Source organism: Apteryx rowi, unplaced genomic scaffold (genome assembly GCF_003343035.1).
Source record: "Apteryx rowi isolate R43461 unplaced genomic scaffold, aptRow1 scaffold_5, whole genome shotgun sequence".
NCBI lineage: Eukaryota > Metazoa > Chordata > Aves > Apterygiformes > Apterygidae > Apteryx > Apteryx rowi.
This window is the reverse complement of record NW_020450760.1, coordinates 7,885,514-7,900,356: the sequence shown is the minus strand read 5'-3', so window position 1 is coordinate 7,900,356 and position 14,843 is coordinate 7,885,514. Positions and strand designations below refer to the sequence as shown.

General features: G+C 40.3%; 1 protein-coding gene across 2 annotated transcripts in view; it reads right to left on the bottom strand.

The window, feature by feature from the left end:
- CCDC88C (coiled-coil domain containing 88C) overlaps window positions 1-14,712 on the bottom strand; it is a 97,440-nt gene extending 82,728 nt beyond the window's left edge. Inside the window, exons 1-2 of one of the 2 annotated variants that reach the window (XM_026079556.1) lie at window positions 14,618-14,712; window positions 5,829-5,937 (exon numbers count right to left, since the gene is read on the bottom strand). In XM_026079556.1, coding sequence (XP_025935341.1) covers window positions 5,829-5,937; window positions 14,618-14,670 — 162 coding nt within the window. In that variant the 5' untranslated portion in view covers window positions 14,671-14,712. The remainder of the gene's footprint in view (window positions 1-5,828; window positions 5,938-14,617) is intronic. The other variant, XM_026079555.1, reaches the window with a different exon arrangement.
- Between the last annotated feature and the right edge of the window lie 131 nt (window positions 14,713-14,843).

Below are 14,843 nucleotides of genomic sequence, written 5' to 3'. Positions count from 1 at the left end.
GAACATTGCTACTTTCAGAATTTTATTTATAGCTTGAATACAGTTGCCAGTTCATAACTTGTGCCCAAATCTGGAGACTGAGGTTTGAACTTCTGCTTGCAATGCATTCAAGAACTCTAAACCTGACCCAATGTTTCAGCTACAGGAGCAGGGCTGTTTATTGATCTGGAAGCTACTGGCATTGCAAGACCTCAGCTGCAAAAGTTCCAATCGCTGCCTGAACAATTGGAAGAACCAGCTTTTGCCCCAGGCTGAAAGATAGAACTGTCCCTCTTTTTCAGGCTAGAATCCCAGCAGTACTGGAACCCCAGCACCTCACAGCAACCACCAGTTCATTCCACTGGAACAAATGTGCAGTCAACTCCTTGTGATCCTGTCTCTGTGCAATATTACTCAAGGATCTGATAAAAACCCTATTGATTTTATTTGTTTTATACAAATATAGAGCAACTGAGTAAAAAATATAACAACATAGGTCTATCAGAAACATACCTTTAAAGTAAGGCATCTTGCTTACCTTTATCTCTGAGCCCTGCTAAGTGAGTTTAGGGGGAGGCGGTAGGATTTGTAGTGATCTCTCTCAAACACTTCCTTCTGCCGCTTCAGTGAAGGCTTCCACATTTACATTCCTGTATCCCCAATTTAAAGGAAGTGCTAAGGGTTATGAGTTTCTCACTGAAGCTGCACAAGCCACACAGCCATGACTGGTTTTAAAATTGTCTCTCAGTAGCAATTTTTTTTAAATGAAGAAATATTTCCAACATATTTAGAAACATGAACCTATCTGCTAAGTATTTAGTGGCCACAACTATGGGAACTACAGGCAACAAAACACAGCCATGACCACATTGCACCACTTCTTCCAACAGTATTTCTCATCCACATTCTCCGGATGTGGCCTAAATACCCATTCACGGGCTAGACAAGAGATGATAACATTCATTTTTTCCTCCTCCCCATCAGCCCCAAGTTTTTATGCAAACAGTAGGAATTTTTGCTAGAGTGCAGGATAAGCAGTTTGAGTAATTACTGATATTTTTGAATATTAGGAATCTAGCTGACATCAATATGGACTCATATCTTAATTTAGCTTTTTATAAACTAGAAGCAAAGTGAATTTTAGCTCCTTAAAAAAGCTCAAACCAAGGAATGACATAAGTGAAGGAAGCACAAAGCCACTCCAAGCTTCCCCTGCAAGCCTGCCTTAAGCCTCTTCCAAAACTTTACACAGCTGAGCATGTTCTCCAGGCACTGGAGAGATCAGGGGCAGCTACTCTAATATGGACATTTCAAGGGCCAGCATCCACAGGATTTAAACATTTTCTACAGCATGGCAAGTAAACAGGCCAAGATTTTGATAGGCAATAGATAAGCCAGATTTTCTGGCTTTCTCCTTCCACTCCCAGCAGAGACAGAACTGGCAACAATAGCAGCTTTTGCACACATTGTCTCAACTTTAAAAAACAAAACCCCACACATCGCCAACAGACTCTGCCAGAAACAGGGGTACTGGGACATCACCATGAAGATAGCTGACAAAGCTGAGATTAATCACTACTGTATTTGGAAAACAAGCAGAAGGCCCCAGGGCAATAAAGGCCATACCAGCTCACTATGAACCAGGGTCAACCATTTTTATTTCAGTGACACCGAACCTCATTTGGCCTTGCCAATGCTTACACCTCAACTGTTTTCAAACTGATTTAATTGGGCTGGGGCCAATCATTAGCAAAGACCACACCAGGATCATTTCAAAGTGAAAGTAGAATTCAGGGACAGCAAGGTAACATTTTCTCTGTTACCACTTGGCTTGTCAGCATAAGGACCAACATTCCCAACTATGTTATCAGCACAAGCCAGCAGGCAACAGATTGAGGTCAATCAGTTCCAAACGTGCTGGTTAGCTACAGTACTTGGTAAAGACTTCATCCTTTGACCAGGATGCACAACACCTGCACAAGTGAGAAGTGAATGAGTGCCCCTCCTCTGATCTATTCAGTTCTCTATAGCTCCCTTTAATCAACTTCCTCAGAGCAATTACAGACCATAGCCAAATCTCACTGCACTAAGCAAGTTAAGCATCCAAACTCAGAGCAAGAAAAAACACGAACTCATACAATGAGCAACGAACACATTCTGCCTCACTCAGTACTTTACAAAGATGTGGTATGAACTCTAAAAATTTTACAACCAACCATTTCTACTGCTAGCCAGTACTGTAACAGTTATTAAATGCAATTAATGACAGATTCTCCTTAATGCTCAAGAAATCCCACAGCAAAATGTCGCATTTACCTGGTTTCAAAAGAGGAGGCTCTCAAGCCTCAAGCAGAGGCGCTCTCTCTCTATCCCTCTTTCTCCAGAGACCTGCAAAGGTGTGGCTGCTCAGACAGTGGGAAACGCAGAGATGTTACCTGCTACCATGACTAACCATTTTTATATACCCCATAAAAAAACAAAACAAAACAAACCCAAAGATCCTGCAGTAATCAATATTGTGGCCCATTTTACTTTAACAGTCTTGACACCGTGGGTTTTTTTTAGCAGCCACCAGCAAGCAGGTTTTTGCAACTGAAAGATCTGAGAACTTAACCCTTTGAAGAGTAATGAAAAAATTCAGTGAGCAAACTTCTAAAACTGTGATGTCATTTAATCTGGAAAAAGGCTTCTTCATCACATTTACCCTTCCCAAGTTACACCTGCTGAAGCACAGATAGGAAATGATCTTTATGGCTTGACCCATGAAGCCAAAATCCACCAACATCCAGGTGTGTTCACCGTCATACCCAAGCACAGACCCTGGAGCCTGACAGATCAGGAAGTTCCCAACATTATGGAAAGTACCTAGATTCATGCCTCTGGATCAGGCCTGTTTTAAGAAGTAAAATAATCTGTATTAAGAAGAATTTTGCTTTAAGAAAGAAATCAGCTATAGAGATATACTTATACTAGACAATTATATGATCTGAAATGTCATCTAGCTTCTGAATATCAGATTTAATTTTAGTAGCCACTGATGTCATGTTCCTCAGACACAGGGATTACAGTACCATGAACTCAAGTCACATGCTTAATTGTTCCTGCCCAGTGCAGAGAGGGGCAAGTATTCTTTCATGACACCTGTCAGTATCCTTTGATAAAGCATGAGGATACATCTTCCTCTATCTAGGAGACCCAGCCCATTAGATTCGGTGACTAAGCGATAAGCTTGACTTGGATACATTCAGTAAAAGAGAAAGGAAAATATCAAGGCCAACACTGCATTTTTGAAGCTTTTGTTTCTCTTGAGGAAGCAGCAAATTCATGCTCCTATTGTTTGTCAGGAACTTTCCCTCCCACTTCCAGCCTGCAACTTAAATTGATTAGGTGTTTTCAGGCAGTAAGACACTATTCTGATTTTAACTTAAGCTACAGTATTAGTATTAAACAAGCCCACAACTTCAAGCTATTTAAAAAATTCTCCCCAAATGTTTAAAATCAGGAGAGACTTAACAATCCTTAATATATTCCAAAACATTCATATTAAACAGCTTGGCTTATTTTAAAAAAAGCTATTTAAAGTTACCTCAGATCCTAAAATACAAAAACCCTCCAAATGTCCAAGAGACACATACAGATATGACATTATACTAAGCAGTCACATACAGAACTCAGTTACAGCATAGATGGCCTTTGACTCCTCCCAGACTATTGAGAATCAAAGGCAGCACAGTTTCATATGAAAGGGGAGATTAGCACTGAGATCTTGAATCTGCCGTGGAGATGTGGCTGTGACAAGGATAAATGAATTCTTCATATAATATCATCAGGACAACATGATTTTAAGCTTTGTTACAATTACACATTTTCAGGACCAAAATAAAAGAACGATCAATTCCCACAACTGTTCTGCTTACGTACAGTATATATAGTCAGATTCAGTACAAACACATATACACATAGGTACAGTATATACAGCAAGACTTAAAGCACAATTTCTGGACTACAGATGTACAGTATACATTACTGTTATGACCACTACTGCAAGCCTCAACTACTATTTCCTATTGAAAACCATCTTAATGTATTTTAGTTGTACCTAGTTTTATGAGATTGATTGCAAAACCCAACAGTTAGGTCAACAAGAGACTAAACAACATAACTTATGATTCTGAATCACTTCTTTCCTGAATCTTATTTCTCTTCATATGTTGTTAAAAGAGGTTACATAATTATCTCCAAGGTAAAGAAGTCTCATGAATAAAAGCTTTCAACACCTGAAGGACAAGGGTCCTGGAATGCAAGTCTTGTGGGAGGGGTAGGAAAGGACAAAGGCTCATGCTATCCCCTGCCCTCCCACAGCCCATTTTCCTTGTAGACTCCACATACATTTATGCTGTTCAGTGGGTAAAAGAAAACCAAAAAATAGCTTCAGTCCCAGTTATGACCAAATGAAGTTTCCTCTTAGAAATCATAAGTCTCAGAAATCCTATCAGCATTCTGTCAGCATCTCCAATCCTGACAGCAACTCCCATGCTCAACAACTGAGACACAGGTCAGCTGTCTTCAGATGTACATAAAGCTCTCGCACATCATCTCAAAGCTAAGCTATGGCAAACAGCTAGAATTTGCATGGAGTCATCAATCCTGTATGACTTTCAGAAATCCATCTCTCTTTTAGACTTCCCTGAGCAAATCCAGAAGCAGAAGTAAACAGTGGCAGTAACACAGGCTAGCAGTACGCAGCTCTAAGGCAACAGCATCAAGAGGCACTACTGCAGTTACACATTCTTACCTCTTATGCACTCTCACATCTCTTCTATATTTTGTGGGCAATGACAATATACAATCTCTTCTACGCATGTAGGAGATGAGGTGCCCGGGATGAGCACAGACCATTTACATTAACTCCTACACCTTAATTTTCTTGACCATTATATGATTGACAGACATATGTACAGGATCATTTCAACAGCCTGCAGTGTTTGAAGCCCAGTTTATACTGCACAGCATTAAAATTTGGCAAAAGTTGTGTAAAAGGAAACAGCAGAACAGTTACCCCTTTCAATAAGGAGTACAAATATACACAAGGGTATTTATACAGAAATTTTATTTAAGTAATTGAAGTCACTCCAATGGCTTTTCAGTGGAACCCAACATGTATCTAAGCCTGTGAAAGCGCTCAGCTGTCACCACTGCCCTTTCAGGGGAGCACCATTACAACAGCAGAACACTGAGGGTCAGTTCGAGGACGTTACCTAAGAGCACTATTTGTGAGACACTGAAGTCATCACTGCACTTAAGTCTGTTATAAAGAAAGATGGTCAGAACAAACAACTACTTTAACACCTAAAAAGAGGTGCATAAAGTCATCTGCCTTGAAGATGTGTACTAATTCATTTTTCTTAATTAATACTACTTTGGTTTGTGGTTAGTTTTATAGTGGTAAAAACATTTCTTTATAATGTATTTTCTGCAGGCAGCCCCTTTAAGAGAAGTTTACTTGTTTTAAACAAGTTTTATACCCCAAACCATCATTCCAATTTCAGTAACCCTAGGAGGGGCGGGATGCATAGCCTTTTTGCTACACAAATCTTCAACTGCTATCACTGCCTTCAAGCACAATTTCCTCCTCTTTTCTAAAAGGGAAAAGCAGGCTCTGGCCATGAGGGATAGAGAAGGTAGCTGTAGTGTTTCATGAAGAAAGCATGGCTGAAAGTGCTTTTACACAGACACAATTTCCCTTCCACTTCCTGTGGCAAGTTTCTTTAACAAGCCACCAGCTTCTGCACTAGCTGAAACAATATAACAATCACCACAGAACGATTACCAGAGAGCAAAAATCTCACCTGATAGTAAGTCTTAATGTTTCTGACTAAGATGGTCAAGTTTTGAACCCGAAGATAGATGTCGTTATTTACATGCTTGTTAACGCGTTGGTTGGTTGGCCGAGGATCTCTATGAAAAAAGGAAAAAGAAGATCAAGTATTATTGGTTCCCTTGGTAGTAAAACTTAGTATCTCAACATGGCACTGTTAGGTCTTAAATATTTGTGTATTAAATGCACTGACATAATTATACATGATGCACATACATTAATTCAAAATCCAATAAACACATTACCTTTGCATCTATGTATAACTTCGAAACCTTCCCTGTGTGCCACCAGGTAACTATTTCAGGTTAACCCACATGGCAATTCAGGGCAGCTTCCCTCCTTATTTCCTTGAACCAAAGAGCATATTTAGTTTGTGTACACTAGACCAAGGCAGTCTCTGATAACAAGGATTTTATTTTATCTGAATACAAGGAAGCCTAGGAAAGATTACCATATACTGGCTTTAGAGTTGAGACTAGAGAAGGAGAGTGTTATCACTTGATCAGTGTCCATTATGCAAACTGCAAAACCCAGATGTATTCTGTACTGAAGTGGTGAAGGGAAAAAGGAGGACTGCACTTTTATTATACTTATATCATCTAGTTAGACCATCTATCTCATATGTCCAGTATGTTGTAAAGAACAGCTCTCATTCTATGAATAGAATATAAACATAGGTGCATATACATGCATGAAAAAAAAAGTGAAAAGATTAGGGAGAAGGAAGACGACTAATATTTTCTTTAAAATTAAACAAAAGTAAATCAAAATTGTACCCGAAGAGACTTTATTTCCTGGATAGGGATGGGGGAGAAACAACAGCAAAAAGCTGCAAATGATTAATATGAACATGTACCTTCAGATTCCGTGTGTACACGGTAATATGTTGCAAAAAAAGTAATCTGAAAACCTTTATCTGCTAATACCATAGATCAAAGTCGTGCATTTCCTCTATAATAAAGACTCTTATCAACAAACTCCTACACAATCCAAACACCTGCCTGCCAGAGCTCTGCTCTGGCTGTTAATTAAGCCAGTCACAGCTCCTTCAGGGCCAAATGTTGAATTCAGGTGTTGACGAGGAAATGATCCAGTATTTTGTTTTAAAATGTATCTGGCAAAGTTTACAAAAGTATGTCAAGCTTTTTTTTTTTTTTAAATGCAGGATAATCCCAAAGCATCTAATGAAAGCAGTGCTATGTGCATAAATATGACAGTGTATGTAGATATTCCACAGAGATAGTGAGCGGAGTGGGCAGAAGATAACATCAGAAACAGTATCTATGTAGCGGGGGTTCAAACAAACTGAAGTACAAATGATCAAAATTGCCACTGACATAAACCAGCAGGACTCTACACCACCTTTAGAGCGGCAATGGATTTTGTATACTGCTTGTCACTGTAACACATCACGAAAAAGAGAACAGGAGAGGCAACTGTAACAAGCTTTTAGAGTAAAGTCCGTAATAGGGACATCCATACAGTTTCTGATGTTTGCTCTTATGTTAACAATTCCGTTTTACTGATGCTCAGATACCACAATGTGGAAGCCACACATACATATAGAGTTTGATGATGTGGCTCTACAGTAACACAGCAAATAGAAGCGTAATGGCACCTGGGCTTGAACTCGGAGATTATCTTTCCCGGAGTACTCTCCAAGCAATGTTGACAGAGTTCGATCCTGAAGCAAGATGGATGCTTAGCCTTTGTAAGCAAAGTCATGCCAATGAACTGGGAAGCTAAGAGAAAAGGAACTTACAATAAGGAGAAGCTGACAACAGAAGGGGCAACTTAAAGCTCTCCTGTTTCCACGTGAATGAGCTCACGTATGCAGCAAGCTGCCATGTCACTGTCAGGCACCGACCCAGGTCTAGAGCCAGGAAGAAAAAGCTTCAACTGTTTGGCAGTGGCCGCCATACTTAAATGATAGGAAAAAAAATGGCTTACTCTATTTTTACACATAAACCTGTACATTATCTGTTAAAAAAGAAAATCCTGCAATGTAGCAGCAATTTAACTTATACACATACGGCAGATAGTATGAGGAGGTGAACTCAGAATCCCCTCTCCCCAGTAGCTCCCCTGCCTACTAACCCTTTACAGCTTGCGTTCTCTTCCCCAGAAGCTTCCTTGCCCTTGAAACCCATTCCTCCTACTTATCCACTGCCTCAGCCTCCAAGCCCCCTTTGCCTTTGCCTCTGCCCCCTCAGGCAGTCTGTGCAAAGTCAGGCTGTGCACACAATACCCTTCTGCCAGCCGCTGAGCCACTGCAATCACAGTTCAAGCCCTGAGATGTACCAGAAGCAGGGCTGGGAAACCCGCCAAGTTTTAAAGCTAGTTTAAAAACCCAACACACCACTACCCTCCCCCAAACTCGCACAAAACGGTGCAAATCCACAAAGTACACCCACTGGCCACAGCAAAGGAGAAGCAACTTCTTCAGTACTTCTAGATGGTGTAACTATAGGCCCTGGATGAGGTTTTTCAAAGTATGTAGGACACACAAAAAATCCTTACTTCAAGACGAGACCCGTTCCATCTTTTGGCACAGTGAAGCCAGAAGTTACCTGTTCATAAGCATTTGCGGGACAGGGCTCTTGGAAGCAATTCTGGAATTTTTACACTATCCTCTTCATTAAGGGTAACTGATTGCCCCCAGTGCCTTTAATACCACTGACCTCAAGGTTCTGTTAACCTGGAGCCAACCTGCTATATGTGGTGTTATTCTAGTGGATCTGCCTTCTCCTCACAGATATGGAGTCCAAGAGCTTTCCTAAAAACAAAATCTAGCTTGAGAAATGACATATCATATTCAGACATTAAAACTATAACCAACTTCATCTTGTGCCCTTTGCATGAGATATGAAAGGTCAGCACAACCTACACTTCAAACCACCAGGTTAAATTCAGAAAGAATATATTGTTTCATTTTTCAAACATTTTCTGTATTAGATCTCCCACCTAGAATAATTGTGTCATTTTATGCTGGGGAGGTCAGCTGGATCCCTCCTGCTGCTGCCTCTTCTCCTGAGACATCCCAGGCGATGTGGCAGAGGTGAGCTGGAGGAGCCAGGAGAGGCAGCATATGGGTCTGTTCCTACTGTGGGAGAGCGAACAGTCCTGGAGGCAGCCAGGCCTCTGAGCAGGGAAAAAGGGTGACGCACCCTCAGACAGAGCACATCTGAGGTTACCCGCTTATGTTGAGAGAAAGCCAGGCAAAGAATGAGATGCCAAAAACACCCCGATGAATCTCTAGAGAAGTAAAAAAGAACTCAGTACAAGAGAAAGAAAGGCTAAAAAGCTAGACAGAACAGCACAAACACCACGAACTGTACAGCCGGATGTGTAGTAAAAGAGAGTGGGAAGGGGAAATGGAGTCCAAAAAAAAAAAAAAAGAAAAAAAAAGCACCCAAGTAAAATTATACAGTAAGAGGCATATTCTATGTATGAAAAAGTTTCTACCTTAAAGAACACAGAGCTGTTGGTACCACACTCTGTATGTTACCATAGCACTTGGCTGGTTGGTGACATTCTTATTTGTGAAGAGTTTTACTGAAAGAAATTCTTCCCAAATTTCACACTGAAAATTAAACAGGGATATTTTGCAACAGTAAACAGGTAACCCAAAAGAATCTGTGCCTGAACGCATCTGAAAAATCTCTGAACGCATCCTTACTGTGATTTTTTTCAGTCTATTGATGGTTCATCTTTCCTTTACACATAAATATATGAAAACTGCAATTCATTTTTTAAAAACCACCTACCCCTTCTGATCAAAGAAATTCTCTAAATAGGACTGAGGCAGTGCAACTGAGGTGTGACTAAGAGCAGTCCTCCACAAACAGATAAAAAATACCTAAGCCAAATAACCAGAAGGAAAGTCTCAAACCTCACTATACACACACATTTTAAAGAGTACCCTGATTTGTATGTCTTCCTTGGGGGGGGCGGGGGGAAGGAAGGACAGGAAGATAGAGGCTGAGTCATGAGCTTAGAATGCACAGGGCAGGCAGCACAAGTGCTTGAATATTCAGCCACTCAAGCCATCAATTAATAAAATAAAAATAACAAATACGGAAAAAAATCATTTTGTTTCCTAATTCAAAATGACAATCCTATTCAAGCAATTTCAGACAAACAATGCTGACAAATAATGGAGAAGCCCTCGAACTGGCCCAAGGACGATTGAAGGTCAGAATGAATCAGCTATACCAGGTGTTTGGGGACTCCCATGGCCCCTGGCTACTGCCTGCCCTTTGTGCTGCAGGTAACTCACTAACTGAAAATGTACCACTAAGTCTTTGATTAGTCCAATTGTCATATCATTCAACTTCCTCCTCTCATATTAAGTGGGCTGAAGCCATTTAAGGCTGGATTGGTTTCTAAATTGCATGAAAAATGGTAAAAATGCATACTTAAATGCAATTTTAAACAACAGTATGTTTAAATGGATGTGTATCTTTAATCTTCCATTATTCATGCTATTTGCTACAACCCAAAAGTAGAGACTAACAGCTCAGCTAATCCTGTCAGATGCTCTAAATCAAAGAGGACAGATTGATGATACCACAGACAATGACAAGTGCCTTCAAAATTGAAAAACCTGGTTTTGTGATTTTTCATTATATGGTTTGGACGCAAATGGTTTTGTCATTCCTAGTACACATTTCTGTTTGCTGAATGTTTTAACAGAAATGCAGAATCCACAGAAGTCAATATGAACAGTTGCGTGTTTGTGTGTCTGCACGTACATACCCCCCACATCATTTCCAGAATAACACCTTCTATAAGAAGTTAAACAGAGTAAATATTTGCTTACAGTAAAAGATACTATGCCACAGCTGCAACTGTAATGCTGAAGGCAGTCAATTCAGTGGCACCACGTGTTAGTTTCATACCAGGAAGTGACACACAACCATCTAAAAAAACTTCTTTAAAATTTTCCCATAGAGAAGCTCATTAACCTGATGCACATAATTCCCCACGAAACACAGAAGCTCAGAACACAACAGTTTCACTGTGAAGATTACTGTAAATGTTGTATACAGAATATTAATGCAAAACTGCAAATCTGCAAGTGTCCTTCATGTGCAATCAGGTTAAGGTATATACTTGGAGAGCACACAGGAAAAGGAAACCACTCATTTACAGCAAAATGAGTTGAAAAGAATTTAAGTCTTGTTTTAAAATATGAGTGGGAATCTAAATGCTGCTGTCTGTCTCTTCCTATTGGACTTAACTAGTTAAGCAGTTAGGCACCACAATTCAGATCTGAGCAACCCCTAAACATCTTAAAAAAAACAAACAAAACAAAACAAAACAAACTTAATTTGTTAGGTATTATCTAAAAAGCAGTGCAGCAAATCCCGGCAGCTAGTTATCTGCTGACCAGACCATGGCCAGAACCTGCCTAAGCCCAGGAGGGGTTTCCTTCCTCTGCCCTTGAACAGCAGCCACATTTGGCATACCTAAGCCATGTACATTTTGTTCACTGCTATAGTTCCTATGAGCATTTCATCTCCAAAGAGGATAGAGAAGAGGAAGGGCCCCACTCTCGCCTCCTTCCACACAGGCTACAGGGACCCAACATACAGCCAAAGTGATGCACATTACACATATCTAAGGGTGACACAGCTGCCTTGCTTGTACAAACACAGCTGTTGAAAACACATTCATGACAACATCGAGCAATGGGGAACTTGCGCACCCCTTCCAATTTGCCGGATGGCATTTGGGCAAAATCTAACCTATTAGAATAGAAACTAGGGACTGACTGAACTAGCAGAGCCCATTCAGCATCTCAAACAGTTAAAGTCTTAATTTTATTCAGCAATCTCAACAACAAGTGTAGCTGGATTTCTTCACAGATCCAGACTTCTTTGTAGCCACATCCTGAACTTAAACTCTGCTAAACCATGCGACAAGTGTTTTACTTTTAATAATGAAATTCCCAAGAGTGGCCAACCTAATTTGCTGAGAAATTTTATCCACATGTTACTTGGCTTTTGAAATCTTCATCAAGAAAAAACTGTTAATCTGCAGCCAAGTACTGCACCACATGGTACCATGAAAGATTTTCAAAATCTGACCTGGTGTTTGGGTGTAAAGTCACATATCCAGCTATTTGTGTTCAAATAAGTGGGCAAACATGTTATTTAACCTGAAAAGCTAAAAGGGAAATAATAAAAGAGTAATAAGGCAGCTATCTACAAAGGGGATCCAGCTATTTTACTCTGTTACCCCTACTCACTGCATGTGTGAGCATGCATATGTGTGGCTTTCAGGCAATCAACATCATTGTAGTGTGGCATATCAAATTCTATAGATTTGTCAAAAGCCTTCATTAATATGATTTCAGGAGGAAGAGATCTGAAGACAAGCATTGAAAGCCAGTGTTAGGGACCAGGACTTGAAGAACTGATGAGCAAGCATTTTTTAAATATTTATTTTTTTCTGAAAGCTTTGTGGGGCAGAAACACTCTTTGAAAGGCTTTCCTGATTTACAGGCAAGCAGTAATTGCATTGTAAGTTCTAAAGGTTGAGTCAGAAAAAGTGAAGGTCGTAGACAGCACCTCTCCTGAGTGCCCTGCTGAGTTGGAATACATAAATACGACAGTGATCTTTCCTTAAACAGTTTCAGGCTCTCAGTAGGAAGGTCTTAGTTTCAAGCTCCTAAGACACCATCAGAAGCACTGACAAAAAAAAAAAAAAAAAAAAAGTGCAGCCCTGTTTGATTACATATAATTGGACAGCTTCTTACTCCACCATGCTTGTGCTTCCCCCACCCACGCTTTCTGTGACACTGCTGGCAGAGACATCTTTCAGAAGAAATACAAAATTTTCTTAACTGCTTGAGGCAAGTAAGCATGCCAAGGCACTTCTCACAAACGTGATATCTGACAAAATGCCAACTAGTGTCATTGCATTCAGTCAGCCTAAATACTTATCTTCCTTATTTCAGTAAGATCTTACTGTTCAAGTCCTTGTCTCCAGAGTACTGTTAAGCTGCTCTATACACTCCACATAACTTCATGTCTCTTTAGAGATATTTCAATGGCTGGTTACAGAATATTTGTGTTTAAGTTTGTATATATCAGCTGATAAAGCACTTCTGGAATATGTTGCATAAGAATGCTACAGTCTTTCACTCAGAAGCCTCATAACTTCAAAAATAACAATAACTGCAAGTGACTAAGTATTAAGCTTTTTTTTCCATTTTGAAACAGTTATGATTCTTTCACATATTAGATAACGGTGATAGTATAGTTAGTTAAACGTGCAGCAGACTTGCAATTGCTGCAGCTCCTCACTAGTTTGGTTGGTCATCCCTGTGCCAAACAGAATGATCATAAATCAAAATCCTCCCATTCCCCACCTCTTTGAAAGTACAAGTCTGGATTTGAACATGCACACTTCAAGGCTATAATTTGCAGAAATCTCTCTTTTAAAAGAAAGTTTTAACTCTTCCTTGAAAAAGTACTAGAAGCCGTCTTCTGTTTCCATCACATTTCCATCTCAAATAACAGTTTTACTCCATTTAACACCGTTAATGTGTTACCCCAAAGTGGGGTGACTGATTTGAATTCTGTTTTGAATCACAAGTCTTCACTACTTTCATTCTCTAAGTTCCCTTTCAGAATTTCCACTGTTAGTAATACACGTAATACACAAACTAGAAAAAATTTATTAGCTTTTCAGATGGAGCAACCAGGTACCACAAGATAACAAAACTTGCCAACTTGAGTGGGTGGAGCATGGGTTCTCAGACTTTTTTTTTTTAATAAAAGATTAAACTTTTCAGGAAAAAATTGCATTTAAAGCTCCTAATGATAAGTTCATGTAAGTGCTTGAACTTGGCCGAACATTGCAAATCACTGGTGGAACTTCAATTAGTTCAATGAAAAGGAGTGCAGTACTAAAACTGAGTGATTTTGAAAATCTTCTCCATAGCAAATCAAATACTTCTCCATGCAAACTCCTTATCAGATGCATTTCAGAATTTTTAAAAGCAAATACAGAGATGATACAAAACAGTCAGAATCTGTGTGCAGCAGAGCAGCAACAGGAAAGGATGTGGTTAAAACATGCAGAAGAGTTTTAGCAACAAAACACTTCGATGTTAAAAAGAAAGAGTTATTATTTTCAATGTTTGTTCTTTTAACCTACTCATAAATTTCTCAGGCATATCTCTATAGTGCTGTCCGAAAAATATACCGCTGAAGTGGAATTTTCTTTTCACCAAATTACCTATTCAGTACCAAAGTTCACATGTAAATGGAGACACACTTCAGACACAACCCTCCCAGTAAAGCTTCATATGATTAAGTACTTTCATTTCCTTATTTATACTACAACATATCTTCCCCCGAAACATATATGAACAGCTAAAAAAAAGTAACTGTCTGGAAGAAAATACTATCACGGATTTTACAAACTGGATTAAGTTTTTTTTTCTTTATTCCGGTTAATTTCAAGCACCAATCGAAAGGAAAAATACAGGAACAATGCTTCCACCCCATACCTAGTCCCGCTGGGTCTGTTAGCCATGAAAACTTTCCAATCGAAATCGTGAACTCCCCCCCTAACTGCAGAACAGCACGTTTTATTTTAGGGAGACAAGCTCTCGTTCATCCGCACCGAGGCCGCCGGAGACCGGGGAACCGGCGACCGCTCTGCTGCTGACTGCCACGGAGTGCGCCCAAGTTAATCTAACCGAGCCATCATCACGTTTCCCTCATCCTTTACGGGGCTACTTACATTTGCAACATGATTTTGTTGAGGAAGACGCCATCCACCAGCTCCATGTACATACCGAGCCTGTCCTCGTCCTCGCTGCCCAGGGGCCCAAACGTCTTCACCTGCGGGGAGAAGGGCAGCGGCGGTGAAGGGCGGCGCACGGAGCCCCCGGGCAGCGGCCGCGGCTCCCGCCCGGCGCCCCGAGCCCCCTCGTGCCCGGGCCGGCAGGACCCGCCCGCATTCCCCC